Raw genomic sequence first — 26,570 nt, forward strand, 5'->3', positions numbered from 1 at the left:
CATCAAAGTTAACTTTCATTTAAGTTCAAGACCCTAGTCTCAGACTTAACTGTGTTGCTCTCCAACTTAATGAAAAATTCCACCTAAATTCAGCTTCTAGGACCTCATCACATTTTGAACCTATATCATTGGTACCTACAAGCATCACGACAGCTGGCTGTTCACCCTGCCCTCCAGAATGCCCTGCAGCTGCTCTAAGACATCTAGACCCTTGCACCCTGGAGACAACACACCATCCTGGAGTCTCGTTTGCAACCGCAGAACCGCCTGTCTGTTCCTCTTACAAATGAATCCCCTATCACTAGAGCTCTGCCACACTTTTTCCAGCCCTCCTGTGCAGCAGAGCCAGCAACGGTGTCATGAACCGGGCTACTGCTGCCTTCCCCTGGTGAGCCATCTGCCCCAACAGTATCTAAAATGGTTTTGGAGGGCGATGGCTGCAGGGGAACCCTGCACTGCCTTCCTACTCTTCCTCTGTCGGGTGGTCACCCATTCACTTTCTTGCTCAGTAATTTTTAACTGCAGTGTGACCAACTTACTGAACGTGCTATCCACAATTTCCTCAGCATCGCGGATGCTCCAAAGTGAATCGATCTGCCGCTCTAGAGCCGCCTGACAGGAGCTGCAGTGGGACACACTTCCTGCACGTTGGACACCGGAATTCCCACATCGCACAGGAGGAGCATGACACGGGTCTGGGATCTCCTGCCATGTTAGTTAAGTTAACTTTACAACAACGCCAAGAGAGAATAAGAGAAAAGAAAATAGAAAATAAAAATGAAACCTACTTATCAGTCACCAGCCAACCACTTACCTGCTGGCCGTGATATACTTTGTTACCCTTGCTTGTCCTCCTCCCAATGCCTTTTTTTTGGATAGAGGAGGAGGGAGGGTGTGAAACACTAATGTAATGTTTTGGGCTTAACTGCTCTTTGACACCAGTTCTTTGTCTACCCACATTATGGTCGAGGTGACTGTGTTGACATCGCCCAGAATCCTCTTCTGCTGCCCCTACTGGGTGGTAAAAGGTACCTGGATCTGCACCTTAAGTGCTTTTGTAGCCTGTTAAAATGGCTAACTCCCGATTAGAATGGCCAAACCCCAATTTAAAATGGCAAACAGGACATTTGGAATCATCAAAGTCCGCAGCCACCATCGTTCCTCCCCCCTGGAAATGTAAAAGCCGACGCACTGGCTAAGGCAGGTTCCAGACATGGGTATTTTTGGAAACCCCCCGAAAGCGCGCCAGTGAGTGCGCCAGTGAGTGCAGTTCAGGTCACGCAGACTAGAATCGAGGATCTACTAGAGGCCCAGAAGCAGGACACCAATCTCAAGGAGATTGTAAAGGGAAAGTATCCCACCTCCTACGAGAGGTTTAGAAATACACTGACCACACATGACGGTGTGGTGTTAAAGGACACCTTTATGTGGTTCCTGAACAGGACATGAACCAATTCATTTGTTTGTTCCATGACGGTCATGGACATCAGGGAATCGATCCCACTACAGCCCATCTCAAACAGCTTTGTTGGTGGCCAAATTTAAAGGAAGATGTAAGCCATTACATAGAAAATTGTCTTATCTGTGCGCAGAATAACCCCGACAGATATGCCAAAAAGGCCCAACTCAGCCACACCCGACCCGTTAATGGACCCTGGACTAACCTCCAGATTCATTTTATAGGTCCATTGCCCCCTTGCAGGAATGGCTATAAATATGTACTTGTGGTCATAGACACTCATTTACAAAATGGGTGGAAGCATTTCCAGCCCGCACAAACACTGCAAAAACCACAGCCAAGATCCTAACCCACCACATCTTTACAAGATGGGGACTCCCCCGCAGCATTGAATCTGACCAAGGCTCCCATTTTACGGGACGTGTCATGCAGAACGTCCTCACGATATTTGGCACCACCCAAAAATTCCACGTAGCATACCACCCACAGTCGAGTGGTATCGTGGAGGGCATGAATCGGACGCTAAAAACCACCCTCAGAAAAATGGTGCAGCAGAACAACACCACTTGGGACTCAGTCCTCCCTTTTGCGCTGATGTTTTTGCGTAACACTATTTCTACATCCACAGGTTACACCCCACACTCTCATGACCGGACGCCCCATGAAAGGCACAGAATACTTGTTAGGTTTAGACCTGACCAGCCCCGAAGTAACGGCCCTCACACACGAGAAAGCCGTGGAGCAATTAGTTGCAAATGTTAAAACTGCGTGGTTTCACATAAACCAGCTGAAGGTTTATGGAACACAGTCGAACCACGCACACCAAGTCATGCTTGACGCAGCACACCACGCCTCGCCCACAGCCAACGTGACCCTACCAACCCCCACCACGTCCAGCCCAGCCACGGACTCGACCTCGACTCCACCCCCGAAATATACACTCCGCTCCGGAACGCCCACAGACTGCAGCAGCAGAGACAGCGACTGTGACTCGGACGATAGCCACAGCATGCCTCCCTACTATCCCCATGCAACCGGACCCACACCCAGCGACTCCGACTTCGATCCAAGTGATCCCTTCCTGATCACTTTTCTGAATAAACCCCACCACCGACCACCGAACTACACTGACGACCCCGATTTTGTCCCCACACAACTAGACACCAATTATTGGCACCGTGACAACTCATACAGACTTGTCCGCAACAACGTGAGCGACCCCAACTCACACCATGCAACCCTGTCAGCCCTAATCCACTCCAGAGTTTGGCACCCGGTAGAAGAGGACGACCTTGGGTCTGACTCCCAAACCGCCAACCCCTTTGCGACCCTGTTCGCAACCGAGAACTGAGGTGTCCAGATGATGTTTTAAAAGGAACCGCTTGGGAATAGTGTTGTCCTTTCTGATGGAACCTGCAGAATGTTTATGTTGTTTGTACGTTTGTTAAATGTTGTATGTCCGACAGGCAAATTTTTCTCACTGCCACACGCCTATTCGGCTGAAACCTCATGCCGCCAAGGGCCCAGGTTCGATCCCGGTCCCAGGTCACTGTCCATGTGGAATTTGCACATTCTTCCAGTGTTTGTGTGGGTCTCACCACGCTAAATCACCCCTTAATTGGGAAAAAAAGAATTGGGCACTCTTTAAAGAAAAAAATTTAATGAATGGCGGAGCAGGCTAGTGGGGCCGAATGACCCATTCCACTCCTACTTCATATGTTGTGGATGCATTGTTTACTTTAAAATATAATTCTTCCAGTGTTCTTTCCAACCAAGCTTTCCTGCTGCCCTGTGTTTTCTACCAGTATCACGCCAAGAACAGTTAGCTGAAGACCTTTTTGAAACATCATGGCCAACCAAGCATCACAGTTATAGTGGAGAGAGACGCAAGAGTTAACGTTTCAAGTCTACTGACTCTTCCTTCAGAGCCCATATGGACTTGAAACATTATTAACTCGGTTTCTCTCATCACAGATGCAGCCAGGCCTGCTGAGTTTTTCCAGCATTTTCTGCTTTTATTTCAGATTTCCAGTGGCAGTATTTTGATTTTATGAAAAGTATTCACCTGAGCCAAACTGTGATGATTGTAGGAAATGTTTATGTAGATTGTAATTATATATCTGCTGCAGTAATGCTATTAAAAACCCGGGTTAAGGTATATATATAAATCTATTGCAGCATTTTAAAAAATAAATCTTGGTTTAATATAAACGCAGACTCTGTGGCTGCACAAGATGCAATTAAGATGTCATAAAGGCTAGATCATCATTCATTCCAACCAACTATATTGTTTACATTTATAGGGCTAATGAAATTTTGTTTATATAATCGAGAGGTTGTGGTTAGCCTTAGTAAGATGGTCAAACCCAGTTAGTGGGATAGAGATGATGTAATTAAAGGGAGGAGCCAGGTCTGTAGCAAGCAATTTAGAGTTTAATTTTTACGAGGAGCTTGAAGCTAAGCAGGAGCTTTTGCCAAAGGTTGTCAGGTTATGCAGTAGTCTCCCAAAGACAGCAAGACTTACAGCTGGTGTTTGAAAGGGTTTCTCTCTTTCTCCAAGCAGTCTTTCCAAGAAATTTCTATCCAGAGATCCGTGAGTATCCCTGTGTTTGCTAACTATATTTACAAGTGGTTTTTAAAAAATAAATAATAATATTCAGAAACATATCTCAATTATAACAAAGAATAGTCCAGCAAATGTATGCAACTTTTATAAAATATATCCCGACACAGCCCCACCTAACCTGGATTAACCCAAACCAACCGCCCCCCCCCCCCCCCCCCCCCCCTCCTCAAGGAGTCTGACAGGGCCCCCACCTCGCATTGGCTCCAGGTCCACCCAAGTTGGATGCCATCGGCCCCTCAAACAAGAACAGCAATAAAACTGTTGTCAGCAATCTAACCCTCCCCCCACCCCCGACTTCTCCGCCCCCACACCCCACCCTCCCAAAACAACCCCCCCAGGTTCACTACCTTAATGAACAAAAAGAAAACCAAGAACCCCCCCCCCCTCCAGATAACCAGCTGTGGCTCTCTCCCTCACTTCTCTCCCGTTAACCAGCATAACTGCTAGCAGGGTGACCGCCCCCCCCCCACGTGGGGAAAAAACAAAGTTATACACCAATGAAGCAGCAATCAGCCCCCCTACCCGCACCCAACTTTAATAATAATCTAGGGAAAAAAAAAAACTATACTCCACCCAAACCCTCTCCCCTCAATATTACCACCAATTTCGAGCATTGCAAGAATAAACATAATAAACATAATTTAAGAGCCATGAGGTGATGATGCAGCTGTACAAAACCTTGGTACAGCCACATTTGGAGAACTTTGTGCAGTTCTGGTCGCCTCATTTTAGGAAGGATGTGGAAGCTTTGAAAAAGGTGTAAAGGAGATTTACCAGGATGTTGCCTGGAATGGAGAGTAGGTCGTACGAGGAAAGGTTGAGGGTGCTAGGCCTTTTCTCATTAGAACGGAGAAGGATGAGGGGCGACTCGATAGAGGTTTATAAGATGATCAGGGGAATAGATAGAGTAGACAGTCAGAGACTTTTTCCCCGGGTGGAACAAACCATTACAAGGGGACATAAATTTAAGGTGAATGGTGGAAGATTTGGGGGGATGTCAGAGGTAGGTTCTTTACCCAGAGAGTAGTGGGGGTATGGAATGCGCTGCCTGTGGAAGTAGTTGAGTCGGAAACATTAGGGACCTTCAAGCAGCTATTGGATAGGTACATGGATTACGGTAGAATGATGGGGTGTAGATTAATTTGTTCTTAATCTAGGACAAAAGTTCGGCACAACATCATGGGCCGAAGGGCCTGTTCTGTGCTGTAATTTTCTATGTTAGAACATAGAACATAGAACAATACAGCGCAGTACAGGCCCTTCGGCCCACGATGTTGCACCGAAACAAAAGCCATCTAACCTACACTATGCCATTATCATCCATATGTTTATCTAATAAACTTTTAAATGCCCTCAATGTTGGCGAGTTCACTACTGTAGCAGGTAGGGCATTCCACGGCCTCACTACTCTTTGCGTAAAGAACCTACCTCTGACCTCTGTCCTATATCTATTACCCCTCAGTTTAAAGTTATGTCCCCTCGTGCCAGCCATATCCATCCGCAGGAGAAGGCTCTCACTGTCCACCCTATCCAACCCCCTGGTCATTTTGTATGCCTCTATTAAGTCTCCTCTTAACCTTCTTCTCTCCAACGAAAACAACCTCAAGTCCATCAGCCTTTCCTCATAAGATTTTCCCTCCATACCAGGCAACATCCTGGTAAATCTCCTCTGCACCCGCTCCAAAGCCTCCACGTCCTTCCTATAATGCGGTGACCAGAACTGTACGCAATACTCCAAATGCGGCCGGACCAGAGTTCTGTACAGCTGCAACATGACCTCCCGACTCCGGAACTCAATCCCTCTACCAATAAAGGCCAACACTCCATAGGCCTTCTTCACAACCCTATGTTCTATGTTCTATAACCCCAATAATCCTGAAAAAAGACAGCAAAATAACAGAAACATAAAGAAAAGCCAACACTCGGGTGTAGTCAACATCTTCATTCAATTCTCTGCCAGTCCATGCTTCTTTAGTCATTTGTCTCCTCCAGTGTGTCGAAATAGTGATCCCAGTCTCTGAAAGTGACCCGAAGGTGAGCCGAGTACACCACTCCAAACCACACCTTGCTCCTCTGAAGAACCACTTTTGTCTTGTTAAACCAAGCATGCCTTTTTGTCAGTTCTGCCCCAATGTCCTGATATATTCTGACGTGAAGGCCCTCCCATCTACATTCTCAAGTGTCCTTCGCCCGCCTCAGGATCTTTTCCAAATACCCGTGGAGCTGGACTATGGTCGCCCGTGGAGGCTCCCCAGTCCTAGGCTTTTGTCGCAAAACAGGTGGGCCCGTCTACTTCGGGAGGGTTCGTTAAGATCTGCGCCCCCATCAGCTTCTGAAACAACGTTGCCACATAATCCGTGGCATTCGCACCTTCTATGCCCGTCGGCAGTCCAACGTTCCTCAGACTTGGGCATCTGGAGCGTTTTCCAGGTCATCAGCCTGGATCTTCGATACCTTCTTCCCCTCTGTCAACATCGCTACCTCTGCCTCCAAGGAGGAAATCTGATCACTATGGTCCTTGACCATCTCCTCCACCGTCTGAATCGTCGATCCCTGCACCTCCAGCCGTTGCTCCACCATGTCCAAATTTCCATGAATGGGAGCCACCAGCACCTCAATCGCCTTCACCAGGTCATCAGAGACTACTTGTGACTGTTTCCTCAACTCCTCTGTTAGGAATTCCACCCAGCCTCAGTTGTCCACTGAGAGGGCAACAACGTCACAGGGCCTCCACCATTTTCCCCCGGCCTGCGGCACGAGGGCCTTCCAAGTTGGACAAGGGTCCTTTATTCGACTCTTCCTCATATTATAACCTCTAGACATCACACGCCAGAGGAGGAAACAAAACTCTCAAACTACACTACTTTTCTTCCTAAACAGCACTCATTAAATGGGCAAGGGCCAAAAACTGAATCTCCAAGCAGGAGCCACTTTATTTGCGACCGTTCACCTTATGGCTGCCTCTGGAAGTCCTACAAGTGGCTTTTGACGTGTAATGGGTTTTCCTTGATTGGAGATAGAGAAAGTATCAGAAGTTAAAGTATTTCCTTCTTTAAGAATTGTAAGCTATTTCCTGTGATGTTAATGTAGTTTAATCCTGTGCTAACAAAAACGTTTGTTTTAATATATCACAACCCTATTTGTCATTGGAATAACTCCTGGAGGGAAGTATTTTTTCCTCTAAGTTTTACAAATTTAAAACAATTTTCTGGTATCCTAACTTATGTTGGGGTCTGATCCAGGATCGTAACAAAACATAATACTTTTCTACAGGATTCTTTCTTGTACTTAAAATTGGAGAATAGGATGATCACCAGTTTAGCGATATTTTCACAAGATAGTCCATCCAGTTTTTAAAAAAACACTCCCAAGCTAGTGCAAAGTGATTTTGCCATCTATTTGCAAATTAATGCACAAAATCAAATTCACATTTGAAAGACTCATTTGATTGCAATCTGAATTGCTAACATATATGAAAATAATCAAACCATACCTCCAGAGCTGCTCCAAATCACTGATTGCTTCCTTCTGTCGCCCATATTTCAACTTAAAATTGGCTGCTTCTCTTACTAGTGACAAATGAGCTGGAGTATTTGGCTATATTTAAAAAACATAACAATTCACAGTGCCATGTTAGAAGATCCAACTTTCATACCTTTGATTCTTTGAATGTATAGAAAATATGAGGTAGTCTGAAGCCAAGAACATAACCCAGCATTCACTAATGCTTCAGTGCAGCAATTCACCCAGCCACCTCTGATCCAAGAACAACACCAAGCCAAACCAAATATTCAGGACCCCTCCCATGCTTCCCAATCCTAATAACCCAGAATCCTGAGCCAAATTAGGGCAGCACGGTAGCACAATGGTTAGCACAGTTGCTTCACAGCTCCAGGGTCCCAGGTTCGATTCCCGGCTTGGGTCACTGTCTGTGCGGAGTCTGCACGTTCTTCTCATGTCTGCGTGGGTTTCCTCCGGGTGCTCCGGTTTCCTCCCAAAGTCCAAAGACGTGCAGGTTAGGTGGATTGGCCATGCTAAATTGCCCTTAGTGTCCAAAAAAGGTTGGGTGGGGTTACTGAGTTACGTAATCGGGTGGAGGTGTGGGCTTGGGTAGGGTGCTCTTTCCAAGGGCCGGTGCAGACTAGATGGGCCGAATGGCCTACGTCTGCACTGTAGATTCTATGGTTCTATGAAATAATTTCCTTCGCCCTCAAGCATTCCTCCTCCCAGTGCAAAAAAACCTGGATGTGAATGCATTCTTCTCACAATAAGGATGTAGAATGACTTCATTAACTATGTATGGGAATGTACACTTGTAAAATTGTGCACTTAATAATTCAATAACGTATAGGTGGTTAGCATTGCTGCCTCACGGCGCTGAGGTCTCAGATTCGCTCCCGACTCTCCGTCCGTGTGGAGTTTGCACATTCACCCTTGTCTGCATGGGTCTCACCCCCACAACTCAGGGTAGATGCATTGGCCACGCTAAATTGCCCCTTAATTAAAAAAATAATAATAAAACAATAACGGCGTACGGTATTAATGATTGTATTCATCTGAATGTAAAACCATCAGGCTCCGAGGTAAGAGTGGTATCAACTGGACCAAACTGTCGATAAACTTATCAAGTGTCTAAAGAAAATTCAAATATATTCTATTTACTGGGTGTTCAGCTACTTGCTCAGTTATTTCACGATTCAAGCAGAATTGTGAGACATGGATTCTTGTTTCTAAATTCATGCTGGAAATTTCCTATAGTCTGTTCATTGGGTGAACAACTGAGGAGAGTAACAAGATTATTGTTGAAAGGCATGGTCCATTCCACCCAGAGTGCATAATTACGGTTATTCTATCATTGGCTTCAACTGACCCCAACCTTCCCAACAATCCTCTACATCCAGAATCAACATTTTATTGATTATTCTTTCATGGATCTTTCATCACAAATATTTAATATCTGTTGATTGTCCACAATCTTTATTCTAGGGCTGGATATAAATTGTAATGTTGGACCTATACCTCAGGATTTGTTGCTCTCTTACTAACTTGAAGGAGGGGCAAGGTTCCGTTTGATTTTCTTGGAAAGTGTATCTCTCAAAACATTAAATAAATTTTAATGTTCACAAAAGTGCACATGGAGACAGCAAAATAAAAGTAAAGAATAGGAGAGATCTACAAAATCCTTCAACGAAATGAACAGCGCCTCAACTGAACAGTTCCTCAGCTACATTTATCACAATCCCAGTCTTACAGAAAATTAAATCGAAATCACTATACAAGCATGGGTTGGTACAAGTTTCTATACCTAATGTACAAATATAACAGATAGGGCTGCATGGTGGCACAGTGGTTAGCACTGCTGCATCACAGCACCAGGGACCGGGGTTCAATTCTGGCCTTGGATGACTGTGGAGTCTGCGCGTTCTCGCAAGGGTTTCCTCCGGGTGCTCCAGTTTCCTCCCACAGTCCAAAGATGTGCAGGTTAGGTGGGGTTACTGGGATAGGATGGAGTGTGGGTCAGGTAGGGTGTTCTTTCAGAGGGTCAGTGCACCCGATGGGTCAAATGGCCTCATTCCACACTGTAGGGATTCTGTGCAATACCTATTGCCAGTTAAAAGTTACATTGTTGACTTAATCTTCAATGGTTAGCGCATTTTCAAGATAGCCACTACTCCTTTTATTCACCCTCACCCTGGCTTTAAAACTACATCATAGTATACTCGGGAAGGCTGGCCAGATTACATTGATTTTTTTTTTGCAGACTGGTCTATTCCTATGTATTGTGTCATATTTTAGAGGCATTGGGATTGTATATTTAGCTTCAATTAATATTTTTTCTGGTGCGGTGTGTGCCGATTTATTTTTCTTTGATGTACAGCAAGATGCTTACCTGGTGTTCCTGGTACCACTGGATAGCTTGGCAGAAGATCTCTATTGCACTATCAATATCTTCCTCATGACTATACATGGTAACTAATGCGGAGACCTGTTAATACAGAATATATTATTTCCATTGGACAAGAGTTTAGAGTGCAATTTCAGAACATTTGCTCATCCTGCGTAAACACTAATTTCAGATTTGTACGCAATCCAAGAACATCTGTACATCTAGAAACACCGCCTCTGGTGCATACCTACATGTTTGCAAAGCATGGCAAAATGTTTCCAGAATGCAAATCATATCAATACTGTATTAATTGAACCTCCTGAGATTTAATTATCCCAAACCACAAACATGAATCTATTGAAATCTTTCCAAAAGGAAAGCAATGAACAACCAGCTCCACCAGAAAACAGCCAGGCAAATCCATTAAACACCCTCAGCTTCCTTCCAGGAGCCATGGGCTTATCTTCCGCAATCTTTCTGGGTATCTACTTTGCGTCCAGTCTGATGTCTGGAACTTGTTACCTCCACCTCTAACCCTAATCCAACCCACCACCCTCGAATATTGTTTGCTTAGTGCAACAATTGTCCCAATACTGCCGACTCTGTTGAACTGCTGTAGATGTGAAATGTGTGACTGGGCTGTTAGCACAGAGTCAGCACAAGGTCGTCCAGGCTTTGTTCCTGATAAAGCACAAGACACAGCAACAGCATATTGAACTGATAATGAGAAAAGGCAGCCGAAGCAGGTGTCTGCATAGCTCAATATTAGGTTTCAATTTTCAGGCCGTTGGCAATTTTCCCAAAAAGGGTCAGGAAGCAAAAGTTACTTTTAATGTTGGGGTTTAAGAAAATTATATTTCCAGTGTTAAAAAAAAAAGAGGCACCAAAGGTGATAGGTAGTTAACTCAATAATTCAACCAGACAAATGGAGATTATTCCATCATACGCCTGGCTTGTGCCTGGTAGATGGTGGATATGCTTTAGGGACTCGGGATGCAAGTTACTCTCTGCAGAATTCAGATCCTCTGATCTGCTCATGTAGCCACAGTATTTATATGGCTAGTCCAGTTCAGTTACTTGTCAGTGTAAACCCCCCTCACCAGGATGTTAAAGTGGGGGATTCAGCAATGGGAATGCCATTAAGCGTCAAGCACAGCCGGTTAGATTCTCCCTTGCTGGAGATGGTCATTGCCTAGCACTTGTGTGGCATGAACATTATTTCATAGATTATCATAGAATTTACAGTGCAGAAGGAGACCATTCGGCCCATCGAGTCTGCACCGGCTCTTGGAAAGAGCACCCTACCCAAGGTCAACACCTCCACCCTATCCCCATAACCCAGCAACCCCACCCAACACTAAGGACAATTTTGGACACTAAGGGCAATTTATCAAGGCCATTCCACCTAACCCGCACATCTTTGGACTGTGGGAGGAAACCGGAGCACCCAGAGGAAACCCACGCAGACATGGGGAGAACGTGCAGACTCCGCACAGACAGTGACCCAAGCCGGGAATCGAACCTGGGACCCTGGAGCTGTGAAGCAATTGTGCTATCCACAATGCTACCGTGCTGCCCACACGGTATTAAGCTCAAGCCACTTATTAGCTCAAGCCTGAATATTGTCCAGGTGTTGCTGCATTTTTATATGGACTGCTTCAGTATCTGAGGAGTTGGGAATGGTGAACATTGTGCAGTCATCCGCGAACACCCCCACGTCTGACCTACTGACAGAGGGAAGGTCATTGATGATGCAGCTGAAGATGGTTGGGCCTAGGAGAGTAGTACCCTGTGTAGCCACCTGGGTTGGCCAATTCCCGACGTAAAATGGAGAACAGCAAAGGCTGAAGGGAAATTCAGCCAACACAGGCAGAAACTAGCAGATGCAAGTTACTGTGTATTAAACTCTGCAAAACCCCAGACAGCATCGATACAAGCAGCCATCTGCATAATAATGCAGCAGCCATCTACATACTAATGCGCAAAACCCCATCACAATCCTCACAGAACACACCCCCACCCAACTTTTACTGGACGGACGACTCAAGGACGGTACAGTTAGTCAGATTAGAGCTGCCAGATGCACCCTTCTTTTGCAGGGACCGGACATCACTGTTAAAGGGACAAAGACCCACACTTTCTCAGCCGATAACCTTCCGTACCCAGGCACCCCCCACGAATGCGAAATCATCTCACCACACCACAACACAGGCCCCTTTATTGCTAAAACCCCCCCCAGAAAGATAGGCAGTTCAACCCAGAGCCCCAAGCACATAGACACGTGCGAACCCATTAGGATATATGTGGATGGATCTTCCACAATATTAGAAGGGAAGCGCATAACAGGATGCGGCATTTACGTCAAGGACGCGCAGGAACGCGCCCTAGAAGAAATAGCAATAAAACTTCCAGGACACTTAGGCGCGCAGGCAGCAGAACTTGCGGCCATCGCATACATAGTGGAACACCCAGATTCCTTCCCCAGGCCAGCAGACATATATTCGGACAGCCTCTATGTCTGTAACAGCCTTATGGAATTCCTACCCCTGTGGAAAGCAAGAGGATTTGTTTCCGCAGACGGAAAACCCCTCCCTTCAGCCCCATTGCTCCGTCACATTTTAGAGCGAGCACAGAACAGGACTTTTGGAATAGTCATCGTTCCTCCCACCCCCCGGAAATGTGAAAGCCGACGCACTGGCAAAAGCAGGTTTCAGGCACGGATATTTTTGGACCCCCCCCCCCCCCCGAAAGCGCACCTGTGAATGCAGTTTAGGTCTCGCAGACTAATATCGAGGATTTAGTGCAGGCCCAGAAGCAGGACAGCAATCTCAGGGAGATTTTGAAAGGAAACTATCTAGCTCCCTATGATAGATTTAAAAATGCACTGACCACACATGACGGTGTGATGTTAAAAGACACCCTTTATGTGGTTCCTTAACAGGACAGGAATCAGCTCATTTGTTTGTTCCATGACAGTCATGGACATCAGGGAATTGATCCCACTACAGCCCACCTCAGGCAGCTCTGTTGGTGGCCGAGTTTGAAAGAAGATGTAACTCACTACGTTGAGAATTGCCTTATCTGTGCCCAGAACACCCCCGCAGCATTGAATCCGACCAAGGTTCCCATTTTACGGGAGGTGTCATGAAGAACGTCCTCACGATATTTGGCATTACCCAAAAATTCCACATTGCATACCACCCCCAGTCGAGTGGTATCGTGGAGCGCATGAATCGGACCCTAAAATCCACCCTCAGAAAAATGGTCCCGCAAAACAACACCACTTGGGACTCAGTCCTCCCTTTTGCGCTGATGTTTTTGCGAAATACAGTTTCAACTTATACAGGTTACACCCCATGAAAGGCACAGAATTTTTATTGGGATTAGATTTGACCAGCCCCGAAGTGACGGCCCTCACACACAAGAAAGCAGTAGAACAATTAGTGGAAAATGTAAAAACGGCTCAGCTAGCAGCCACAGCGAAATTGGGCACAAGAAAGAAACAGAGCAAGGCCTGTTTCGATACGACAGTGCATGCGACTGAGTTCAGTGTAGGACAGCAAGTCATGCTCTCCGTATACAACCCCAGCACATTCCTGTCACCTAAATATTCAGGTCCGTACTCCATTGCGGACAAAGTAAGCCCTTCCGTCCCCAAAATAAAGTACCCCAATGGAAAGACTGCGTGGTTCCATATTAACCAGCTTAAGGCATATGGAACACGGTCTAACCACGCACATCACGTCATGCTCGACGTAGCAGACCACGCCCCGCCCACAGCCAACGTAACCCTACCCTCCCCCAACACGACCAGCCCAGCCACGGACACAACCTCGACTCCACCCCCGAACTATACACTCCGCCCCGGAACGCCCACAGACTGCAGCCGCAGTGACGGCGACTCGGACAATAGCCACAGCACGCCTCCCTACTATCCCCATGCAACAGGACCCACACCCAGCGAATCTGACCACGATTCGAGTGATCCCTTCATGATCACTTTTCTAAACAAACCCCACCACCGACCACCGACCTTCAATGACGACCCCGATTCCGTCCCCACAGAACTAGACACCACCTTTTGGCACCAAGATAACTCATACAGACTCGTCCGGAATGATGAGAGGGATCCCAAATCACACCATGCAGCCCTATCCACCCTGATACATTCAAGAGTTTGGCATCTGGGAGAAGATGACGACTTGAGTCTGACTCCCAAAACGAGAACCCCTTTGTGACCCTGTTCGCAACCGATAACTGAGGTGGCCAGATGATGTTTTAAAAGGAACCGCTTGGGAGAAAACGGTGTCCTTTCTGATGGAACCTGCAGCATGTTTTATGTTGTTTGTATTAATTTTGTTAAATGTTGTTTGTGAAATCGGAAAATTTTTCACGGCCCCATGCCTTATTTTTCGGCCGAAACCTCTGAGAACTGGTCAGCACGCTCATCAGCAGAAACCTCTGAGAGCTTGCCAGACCCCCGTTCGTAACTGCCCTTCTGGCTCGAAGGAAGAACCAATACGGCAACCCCCCACGATGAATACATTTCTTGCCAGTTCTTGTCGGTTGCTCAGGCAATGGAGACACAGCATTGGGACCCGCCCTGCCTGGGAACCCCCCCCTTTGGTCAGCTACGCTCGGGTAGAGCACACACGGCATTGGTCGCCGTCCTACCCGGGGATTCCATCCAAATCTTACCCGTCACGGCCCACACGCACCTCATTTCGACAATTTCGGTCAAAAAGTTTTGGTTTGTTTTCAGGTAATCCTTAGGTTGCCAACCCTCTGCTATTTACATCCTCAAACATTTGGATGGTAAATCGCAGTCTGCGAGACGGCTCGCACTGTTTCAGTATTTTTAAGTGTGTCGTGTCCTGAAATTCGTTTTTTTTAAAAATGAGGGAGTCACACATAGTGACCAATTATAAAGGGAGTAATTGGCACAAAAGGACAGACAGGCTATCGTACAAGACATTAAACCAAGATAGTAACAGACCTATGCTTGATCCCACAGAACTCCAGAAGCTCTAGGACCAGAGAAAAGAGAAGAGAAGAGAAGTGAAAAGAGAGAAGAACCATGAGGACATCCTCCGCGTAGCTCGTCACCCGAATGGACATTTGGTTGCGCGCGAACGTGAACCCCCTGAACGCGAACCCCCTGACCTCAACCCCCCCAGCCATTAATGATTCACTTCCCCACAGCACCCAGTCACAAGCGACACCACACCATCTTGGTGTGACAGGTTTATAACCTGGTACTCCCTGTCCTACTCGATAGAATCCCGATGGTGATACTCTGCTGCATCGTGCAGACTATTCGTCTGAGAAAATGGAGAAGGAGAGCCTACCGCGCTCGCACCCCGGTATATAGGATCAGATCCCCTATTTTCGGGTACGACCAGACCCCCGACCCCCGCGATCTATAATAAAGAACATTAGTTCGCGTTTTTTTGTGAATAAAGAAATGTTTCATGAGCGATTGTACAATCCTGAGCTTGACTGCCAAGCCAGGAAAAATATGTATAATGCTGCTATGATTTTGTGTGTATTGTTTAGGAAGTTAGCATGATTGAATGTTTGAGTGTGTGTAGTTTATTAAGGATAGTTAGAGGTACCGATTTTCTTATTTTGTAATGCACATCCCTGTTTGACATAGCACCCCTCAGAATTGTCAGTTAAAGTTTTTTTTGCAGTTATGGTCAGTGTAGAGGCCATAGAAGAGTGCTCGCCGGGTCAGGGAATGAAGAACAACGCAGTTATGTGATCCTTCATGCTTCGCATTAGGATCACAAGGAGGGCGTGTAGCCACCTGGGTTGGCCAATTCCCGACGTAAAATGGAGAACAGCAAAGGCTGAAGGGAAATTCAGCCAACAGAGGCAGAAACTAGCAGATGCAAGTTACTGTGTATTAAACTCTGCAAAAGCCCAGACAGCATCGATACAAGCAGCCATCTGCATAATAATGTAGTAGCCATCTACATACTAATGGGCGATACCCGGGAACAATCAAAACATTTGAGGTAAGCAAGGCCAAGCCAGACTCCTCGGCGCCAGTAGGAGCCAACACAAAAGAGGTTAACGGACACCTAAAGACCACCCATCGATCAGGGAACCGCTCCTGTATTGGAGAAATCGAACCAAGCGATTGGAACGAAGTCCAATCACTTGGAACCAGGTATGGGGTCCGCCCCGAAAGGCGGGAAGCCCCTGGGGACTATAAAGTAAAGCCCCCAAGTACAAATCGTCCTTCTTGACAGGGTCACTCAGCAACGTGAACCAACCCTTGACAGTGATCTGTTCAGCTTCCGCCGAAGAACGCAAGTCTCAAATCAACGCTCGCTCCGAGATAGGCGCTCCTAGCTACCAGTCCATACCAGCTTTTGAATCCCGCAGACTTAGAACCCGAACGAAAGGCCATTTGTTCCCCTGACCTGGTGGGCCAGTCCGAAGCTAAGTATTGGCCTGTTAGTGATAGAAATAGCTTAGAAGTAGAGTTTGTGCACGAGTAGATTTGACTGTGTGTAAATAAATGTGCTTTGATTTGAATCTTACTAATTGGTGTATTGAGTTATTGATCATTACTTGAACTTGAACCTCGTGGCGGTATCATAAAGATACCTGGCGACTCGAGAGCAAAGGTTATAAAACAGAGCAAATTGAACCAACCAAAAGTTAGCAACACCTGACAAACCACTGCAGCGATATCTTGGGATGAGGAGGATTGACTTCCAACAACAACCTTCCTTTGTACAGGGTATGACTCCAAGCAGTGTAGAGTTTTCTCCCCGAATCCCATTGACTTGAGTTTTGCTCAGACTCTCTGATCCCACACTTGGGTCAAATATTGCCTTGGTGCCAATGACTTTCACCTCACCAGTTAGATCTTTAGTCCATGTTTGAACTCAGGCTTAATGAAGTCAGCAGCTAAGTGGTCCTAAAAGAACTCAAACTGAGCGTAAGTGAGCGGATTAATGCTGAGTAGGTATCACTTGATAGCACTGTCTTTTTTTTTTAAAATGTATTTTATTACAAACATGTATCAAAACAGGTAACAACAAATAAACACCCCGGGAAACATCTGGACAGTTTTTCCCCTTTTTCCTCCCCCCCTCCCCCACGACGAACAGCTCCTCAAACTCGGTCACAAATATCCCCCCCCCACCTTTCCTCAAACCCCCCTGAAGAGTCCCTTGACTCATATTTTATCTTCTCTCATCGCAGGAAGTCGGATAGGTCACCCAACCAAGCCGCTACCTCCGGTGGCGATGCCGACCGCCACTCCAGCAAAATTTGCCGCCATCAATCAGAGGGGCGAAGGCCACGACATCGGCCTTCCTCCTCTCCAGGAGCTCCGGCTTCTCTGAAACCCCAAATATCACCACCAAAGGGTCTGGGTCCACCTCCTCCTCCACTATCCTGGCAAACACTTCCGCCCAGAATCTTACCAATTTTTCGCAACCCCAAAACATGTGCGCGTGATTTGCTGGCCCCCGCCCACATCTCACACTACCCCCTGAAAGAACCCACTCATTCTCGCCCAAGTCATATGCAGTCTGTGCACCAACTTAAACTGTATCAGGCTCATCCTTGCACAAGAGGCGATCCCGTTTACCCTAAGCAGTGCCTCACTCCATACTCCCCAATTCATCTCCCCACCCAACCCCGCTTCCCATTTCTCCTTGATCTTCACCACCCGCTCGCTTCCCTGGTCCCCCAGCCACTTGTATATATCCCCAATTCTTCCCTCCCCTTCCACATCAGGAAGCAGCAGTCGCTCCAGCAGGGTGTATCCCGGCAACCGAGGGAACCCCCTTCCAGACCTTTTGCGTAAAGTCGCTAACCTGCAGATACCTGAACTCACTCCCTCTTGGCAGCTCTACCCTCTCCCTTAGCTCCTCCAGACAAACCCTTCCTCCAAATACAGATCCCTCACCTTGACCAGCCCCATTTTCCCCCACCTCCTGTATACACGATCCATCGCCCCCGGCTCAAACCCATGATTCTCGTACAGGGGCGTTAGCACCGACATCCCTTCCACCCTAAAATGTCTCCTCAGCTGATTCCGTATCTTCACCGTGGACAGCACCACTGGGCTCCCTGAATATCTACTCGGAGCCATTGGCAATGCTGCCGTCACCATAGCCCTCAAACTAGACCCCTTACAAGATTCCTCCTCCATTCTAACCCACTCTACCCCTTCTCCTTCCCACCACCCACGCATCTTGTCCACATTCGCCGCCCAATAATAATGAATCAAGATCGGCAACGCCAACCCACCTCTGCTGCCTCTGCCTCTAGTAGCAGGGTCCTCCCCACTCCCGGTATCTTCCCCGCCCATACAAAGTCAGAAATGATAGTGTCCACTTTCCGAAAAAAGGCCTTTGGCATAAAGATCGGGAGAACTTGAAAGGTGAACAAGAACCTCGGCAGAATATTCATTTTCACCACTTGGACCCTCCCCGTCAGTGTTAAGTGCAGTGTATCCCACCTCTTAAGATCCTCTCTTGCTTCATCCACCAGCTTCGTTAAGTTCCACTTATGGAGCCCATCCATTCCCTCGCTACCTGAATCCCCAAATACCTAAATCCATCCCTCGCTATTGTAAATGGCATCCCCCCTAAATTTGACGGCTGTGCCAGCTCGTATCTGATAGCACTGTCGACAACACCTTCCATGATCGAGGGCAGACTGATGGGTCTGGGTTGGATCTGCATTTATCTGGAAGAGGTAAATGCAAGTGTTGTAGCTGTACTGGAACAGCTTGGCTAGGAAGCACTTCTGGTGCACAAGTCTTCAGTACTATTTCTGTTGTTGAGTCCCATATCCTTTGAAGTATCCAGTGCCATCAGCTGTTAATATCATGTGGAGTGAATAAAACTTAATCTAATAATGATTTAAGTGATTATTTTGAATGAATTGCTCAAATGTCACTCAGCGGGGTGCAGTGCTCCAACTGTGAGATGTGGCAGATCTGTGACGCTTCCAGTGTTCCGGCTGACTACTTCTGCAGCAAGTGTAACCAATGGCAGCTCCTCACAGTGGTTCGGTTGGAGCAGCAGTTGATGCACTTAGGAGCATGGCAGAAAGTGTCATAGATAGGAGTTATAGAGACTTGGTCCACTCAAGGTGCAGGCAGACAGATGGGTGACTGCTAGAAAGGGCAGGCAGTCAGTGCAGGAATCCCCTCTGGCTGTCCCACAGAGATCAGTGTTGGGACCCTTGCTGTTTGTGGTTTATATAAATGATTTAGACGAAGACTTCTGGTGACGGCCATGGAGTGAGTGGTCGCATATTTGGTGGCTCCCCCTTGTGGTGGAATTTGCGGACCTTTTCCAAGGCTAACGGGTGGATCTTTTGATTAAAAAAGGAGCAGGATGGGTGGTAGGAGAGAGTGTTCGACCAGTAGATGGAGTCGAGAACCAGAAGTGGCCGAAAAAGAAGGGAACAGTTGGTGAAAGCTTGTGTGGGACCTGCGACACAGGAGAAGATGGCGGAGGGTCAGGGACCGGCCCTGCCCTCTCAGTGGTCGACGTAGTAGCTGGTGGGTTCTGGAGTGAGACGTTCACCCAGCAGAGGAAGGAGAGTTTGGAGGACCCGGCTAGGGTAGTGGACCCGATAAAGGCGGGGATCGACTGTCTGAAGATGAAGCTGGAGGCCCAGAGCCAGTCAGTCCAGAAGGTGGAGGAGACGGTGGGGGAGCACGATGAGCAGCTTGCCTCAATGGCAGCCGAGTTGGGGCTGATGCGGGATCAACGGAGGCGGCTGCAGGAGAAAGTGGAGGACCTGGAGAATCAATCTCACAGGCAAAATGTGAAGATCGTGGGACTGGGGAGCGGATGCTGGCATGTATATTGCTCGAATGTTCGAGAAGCTGCTGGGAAAGGGAGCATTTGTACGGCCCTTGGAAGTGGACCGGGCGCTCAGGGCGCTGATGAGAAAGCCACAGGGGAGCGAGCTGCCGAGGGCGACGGTGGTGTGGCTGCACCGGTTCTTTGACGAGGAACGGATCCCGAGGTGGGCCAGGCAGACGGGCTGCTGTACTTGGGAGGGCGCGAGCTGCGTGTATACCAGGGCCTGGGTGCGGAGTTAGCCAAGAGACGAGCGGGTTTCAATAAAGTGAAGGCTGCCCTCTTTAAGAAGGGGGTGACGTTTGGCATGTTGTACCCGGTACTCCTGTGGGTGACCTACAAGGATTGGGTGCTGCATTTCGGGACACCCGAAGAGGCGATGGATTTTGTGAGGAATAATGAACTGGCAGAAGAAGGAGGACAATGAATATTGGAGGAGATGTTCCCTTTCTGCTCCTCTGGGGTCTGTTTGGGTTATTTGTGCACTGTGTTTGGGGCCATTGTTCTGGGTTTGTTCTTGGTGGGGGATGGTGGGTTGCTCTTTTCTTTGTATTTGGTGGGTGTGGTTAAGTTTGCTCTGGGAGAATGTTTGAGCGGGGGAAGGAGAATCAGTGGGGGGTAGGATGCTAGGCTCCATGGGCGGGGGCTACTAGGCTAGCAAGGTGGGCTAGTTCACGGAGGCACAGCGGAGAGTGAGCGGGAGGTTAGTGTGTTGATGGGGGTTTGGTTGTTATTTTGTGGGGGGGGGGGGGGAGAGAAAGAGAGAACTGCCGATAGGGGAGAGGTTTCTAAAATGTGGTACGGGGAGGGCCGATGACGATGGGTGCCCTGGGGCAGGCCTGAGGAGGTGTGGGACTGGAGGCTGGCCCAGGAGGCGTTATGATCGATCGGCCCGGGGGTGGGCACCACCCGACCAGGCTGATCACATGGAACATGCGAGGGTTGAATGGGTGTAGAAGCCAGGTATTTCGAATACAACTAGTATAGGTAAAAGATAGCTGTTTAAGCATAAATATTAAGCCCCAGTTTTAAATACACATTTATACAGCATAATTCACTTTTACTGAGGTCCGTTGTTCTGGCAAATGCATATTTTCAAAGTCAGTGTGACATTAAAACAGCACAGTTGCAAGACAATTTGACACTGTCTTGTGCTAATTGTCAAGGACAAGGACTGAATACCGTAGCAACATGAAGGCACCATTGTTCACAATGCAGATAACAGCTAAGTCAGAAAAGCTAATGTTGCACATTGAAGATGGACGGCTTGCCATCAAATCAAATGTGTTTGAGTCTAACCCAAACCAATTAGGATTATATTGGGGTGTGATTAGATGACTTAAGACAGATATGAAAGTGTATAACTGAAAAGTTTCCGCCCGCCATTTTAGAGTCTTTCTGTAGTGTCTTTGTGTTGTGTTGTCTTTCTGATAGTTTGTGTTTTGTCTTTTGGGGGTTCTGTCTTTGTGTTAGTCTGTGTCAGTGATGTAGTGTACTTTTGACTTTGAGTTTGAGTTTAGCTGAAGATTAGCTCTCTCTCGCTCTCTTCATGTTTCATTGCCAGACTTTGACCTTTTAAAAGTTACTTTCGAGCTGTCTGCCTAAGCAAAAAAGATAATGTCTGTAATTCTCTGAAAGCTTCGAATTGTCTATAAATTGCCTTTTAAATGACTTTCAAATTGTAATCAAGCAACTACAAATAAAACAATCCTTTTTGGCACCTGAGAAGTTAAGCCAGGAGTTAACATTCCCTTTCAATTAACAGAATTCCAACAATGGGCCAGTCAAGAGGGCCCGTGTGTTCACACATTTTAAGTCTAAGGGCAGACGTAGCTCATTTCAGGAGACACATTTGAAGGTTGTGGATCAGGCTAGGTTAGGAAAGGGTGGGTAGGTATTCCATTCGGGATTAGATTCTAAAAAGAGGGGATGGCGATTTTGATTAATAAACAGGTGGCATTCAAAGTGGGGAGTATAGTGGCTGACTCTGAGGGAGAGATGTGATGGTGAGTGGGAAATTGGAGAGGACGCTGGTGGTGTTGGGTAATATTTATGCTCCGAACTGGGATGATGTGGAGTTTATGAGGCGGGTGTTAGGGAAGATCCGCAATCTGGACTTGCATCGGCTGATAATGGGGGGAGGATTTTAATACCATTTTAGACCCAAGGTTGGACCGGTCGAGTTCAAGGTCGGGGAGGTCATTGGCAGCAGCGAAGGAGCTGAGGGGGTTTATGGAGCACATGGGGGGCTGGGTCCGTGGAGATTTGGGAGGCAGAGGATGAAGGAATTATGGTTCTTCTCGCATGTGCACAGGGTGTACTCTCAAATTGACTTTTTGTCTTCGATAGAACGTTGTTGGCGGGGTTGGACAATGTGGTGTATTCGGCGATAGTGGTGTCAGATCATGCTCCGCATTGGGTGGATTTGCGGGTGAATAAGTGGGGGGGGGGGGGCAGCGCCTGCAATGCAAGCTAGATGTGGGGCTTTTGTCGGATGAGGAGGTGTGTGAGTGGGTGAGGGAGGCCATTCGGGGATATGTGGAACTAAACGACACTGGGGAGGTCTCAGCGGCCTCGCTGTGGGAAGCATTGAAGGCAATGGTGAGAGTGGAGTTCATTCCGATACGGGCACAAAGGCGGCGGAGCGGGTGGAGATGGAAAGTTTAGTTGAGGAGATTCTGCAGGTGGACAGGAGGTACTCGGAAGCCCTGGAAGCGAGGCTGTTGAAGGAGCGGCTGAAGTTGCAGATGGAGTTTGGGTTGTCATCCAATGGGGAAAGCAGTGCGACAGTTGAGAAGGGCGAGAGGGGCGGTTTACGAATACGGTGAGAAGGCGAGCAGGATGCTGGCGCATCAATTGAGGAAACAGGAGGCAGCGAGTGAGATCGGGATAGTGAAGGACGGGGGACACACACACACGGACACACACACACGGACACACACACACACGGACACACACACACACGGACACACACACACACGGACACGGACACACACACACACGGACACACACACACACGGACACACACACACACGGACACACACACACACGGACGGACACACACACGGACGGACACACACACACACACACACGGACACGGACACACACACACACGGACACACACACACGGACACACACACACACGGACACACACACACACGGACACACACACACACGGACACACACACACACACACGGACACACACACACACACACGGACACACACACACACACACACGGACACACACACACACACACGGACACACACACACACACACGGACACACACACACACACACGGACACACACACACGGACACACACACACGGACACACACACACACACGGACACACACACACACGGACACACACACACACGGACACACACACACACGGACACACACACACACACGGACACACACACACACACACGGACACACACACACACGGACACACACACACACGGACACACACACACACGGACACACGTGTTTTTGGACTCGGTCGGGGTGAATGGGGTGTTGAGAGATTTTTACAGTAGGCTGTATGAGTCACAACCCCCGGCCGGGGTGGAGGAGTTGAGGCGGGCTTTGAGGTGGTTGGAGTTCCTGAGGGTGAAAGAGCAACTGGTGGAGGGAATGGGTGCCCCCATTGGGCTGGTAGAAGTGGTAGAGGGGTGGGTGCCTCCATTGGGCTGGTAGAAGTGGTGGAGGGGTGGGTGCCCTCATTGGGCTGGTAGAAGTGGAGGAGGGGTGGGTGCCCCCATTGGGCTGGTAGAAGTGGTGGAGGGGCTGCGTGCCCCCATTGGGCTGGTAGAAGTGGTAGAGGGGCTGGAGGCGATGCAGTCAGACAAGGTGCTGGGCCCGGATGGATACCCAGTGGAGTCTTACAATATGTTCTTGGGGCTTCTGGGGCCCTTGTTAGTAAGGGCGTTTAATGAGGCTAGGGAGCAAGTGGTACACCCCCCCCCCCGACGATGTCGCAGGCCTCGACCTCTCTTATTTTGAAGCAGGATAAGGATCTGGAGCATTGTTGGACGTATAGGTTGATCTCACGTTAAATGTGGATGTCAAGTTATTGGCCAATATCTTGGCCTCGAGGATTGAGAATTGTGTGCCAGGGGTTATAGGGGAGGACCAGACGGGGTTCGTGAAATGGAGGCATCATTTTGGAAGGAATAACAGGAAGACAGAGTACTGTTTTGCATGCAAAATGATCAGGGGGTTGGATAGGGTGGACAGTGAGAGCCTTCTCCCGCGGATGGAAATGGCTGGCACGAGGGGACATAGCTTTAAACTGAGGGGTAATAGATATAGGACAGAGGTCAGAGGTAGGTTCTTTACGCAAAGAGTAGTGAGGCCGTGGAATGCCCTACCTGCTACAGTAGTGAACTCGCCAACATTGAGGGCATTTAAAAGTTTATTGGATAAACATATGGATGATAATGGCATAGTGTAGGTTAGATGGCTTTTGTTTCGGTGCAACATCGTGGGCCGAAGGGCCTGTACTGCGCTGTATCGTTCTATGTTCTATATGTTCTATGTACTGGGCTAATGGTAAGATTCTTGGCAGTGTGGATGAGCAGAGAGGTCTCGGTGTCCATGTACATAGATCCCTGAAAGTTGCCACCCAGGTTGAGAGGGTTGTTAAGAAGGCGTACGGTGTGTTAGCTTTTATTGGTAGAGGGATTGAGTTTCGGAGCCATGAGGTCATGTTGCAGCTGTACAAAACTCTGGTGCGGCCGCATTTAGAGTATTGCATGCAATTCTGGTCACCGCATTATAGGAAGGATGTGGAAGCACTGGAAAGGGTGCAGAGGAGATTTACCAGAATGTTGCCTGGTATGGAGGGAAGATCTTATGAAGAAAAGCTGAGGGACTTGAGGCTGTTTGCGTTAGAGAGAAGAAGGTTAAGAGGTGACTTAATTGAGGCATACAAGATGACTAGAGGATTGGATAGGGTGGACAGTGAGAGCCTTTTTCCTCAGATGGTGACGTCTAGCACGAGGGGACATAGCTTTAAATTGAGAGGAGATAGATATAGGACAGACGTCAGAGGTAGGTTCTTTACTCAGAGAGTAGTAAGGGTGTGGAATACCCTGCCTGCAACAGTAGGGACTCGCCAACACTAAGGGTATTCAAATGGTCATTGGATAGACATATGGACGATAAGGGTATAGTGTAGATGGGCTTTAGAGTGGTTTCACAGGTCGGCGCAACATCGAGGGCTGAAGGGCCTGTACTGCGCTGTAACGTTCTATCTGGTGGCCAACATCAGGAGGCTACTAAATGTGATAATGATGCATCCTGAAGGATGAGGTGGAGGTGGTGGTTGCCATGGACACAGAAAGGCCTTCGGGTGGAGTGGGACTACTTGTGGGAGGTCCTGAGGCGGTTTGGGTTTGGGCAGGGTTTTGTGGATTGGGTCCGGCTGCTGCAGCAGGCACCAGTGGCGAGTGTGCAGACGAACCGAATCAGCTCAGATTATTTTCAGCTGCACCTGGGAACGAGGCAGGGATGTCCACTCTCCCCACTGCTTTTTGCCTTGGCTATAGAGCCTCTGGCGATGGTGCTGAGTGCATCAAGCAACTGGCAGGGGATAGTGCGGTTGGGGGGGGTGAAAGACAGGGTCTCGCTTTACGCGGACGATCTGCACATTTTGGACCCGTTGGGGTAATTATGGGGACCCTAGAGGAATTGGGCCGGTTGTCGGGGTACAAATTGAATATGGGTAAAAGTGAGGTCTTTCTGATCCAGGCGAGGGGGCAGTAGAAGAGATTGGGGGAGATGCAGTTCAAGGTGGTGGGGGGGAGCTTTCGGTAGTTGGGCATTCAGTTGGCACGGGAGTGGGATCAGCTGCATGAGCTGAATCTGGCTCGGTTGGTGGAGCAGGAGGGGAACTTTAGAAGGTGGTGTTCGCTCCCGCTGTCACTGGTGGAGAGGGTTGAGACGGTGAAGAGGACGATGCTTCGGAGGCTCTTGTTTGTATTTCAGAGACTCCCAATCTTCATACTCAAGGCATTTTTCAGGAAAGTGATCTCAGGGTTTGAGGGCGAGTGACTGTGGCCTGGATGAGCAGGTTCTTTGAAGGGGTGGAGGAAAGGTGTGGGCGCTGTGCGAGTGGGCCTGCAAATCATGTCCATATGTTTTGGGCATGTCCGAAGCTTAGGGGATTTTGGCAGGGGTTTGCTGACGTCATGTCGGAGGTACTGAAAGTACGGGTAGTCCTGAGTCCAGAGGTGGTGATTTTTGGTGTGTCAGAAGACCCAGGATTCCAGGGGGGGGCGAGAGAGGCCGATGTCTTGGCCTTTGCCTCCCTGGTAGCCCGGAAACGGATTTTATTGACATGGGGGGACTCGAAGCCCCCTAAGTCGGGGGTGTGGGTTAGTGACATGGCTGGGTTTCTGCGGCTCGAGAAGATCAAGTTCGTCCTGAGGGGAATCCTCCGCACCTTCGGGGGCGAGGCCGGCGGCGGAGTGGTTTGCGCCACGCCGGCCGGCGGGGAAGGGGCTTGGCGCCATGCCAGCCGGCGCCAAAGGGCCTCCACCAGCCGGCGCGAGTTGGCGCATGCGCGGGAGTGGCAGCATGTGCTGGCATCATCCCAGCGCATGCGCGGGAGGGTTTGTCTCTGCATCGGTCTTGGCGGAGGACCACAGCATCGATGCAGAGGAATAGAGTGCTCCCACGGCACAGATCCGCCCGTGGATCGGCGGGCCCCGATCGCGGGCCAGGCCACTGTGGGGGCACCTCCCG

The 26,570-nt window shown here is 48.5% G+C and overlaps 1 protein-coding gene across 2 annotated transcripts in view; it reads right to left on the reverse strand.

Annotated features, from left to right (window-relative positions):
* The window catches only part of srp72 (signal recognition particle 72), a 171,053-nt gene that overhangs the window by 71,574 nt on the left and 72,909 nt on the right, over positions 1-26,570 (reverse strand). Inside the window, exons 13-14 of one of the 2 annotated variants that reach the window (XM_072495170.1) lie at positions 9,976-10,071; positions 7,579-7,682 (exon numbers count right to left, since the gene is read on the reverse strand). In XM_072495170.1, the coding sequence (XP_072351271.1) occupies positions 7,579-7,682; positions 9,976-10,071 (200 nt within the window). The remainder of the gene's footprint in view (positions 1-7,578; positions 7,683-9,975; positions 10,072-26,570) is intronic. The other variant, XM_072495169.1, reaches the window with a different exon arrangement.

Source organism: Scyliorhinus torazame, chromosome 3, assembly GCF_047496885.1.
Source record: "Scyliorhinus torazame isolate Kashiwa2021f chromosome 3, sScyTor2.1, whole genome shotgun sequence".
In the NCBI taxonomy this organism is placed as follows: Eukaryota; Metazoa; Chordata; class Chondrichthyes; order Carcharhiniformes; family Scyliorhinidae; genus Scyliorhinus; species Scyliorhinus torazame.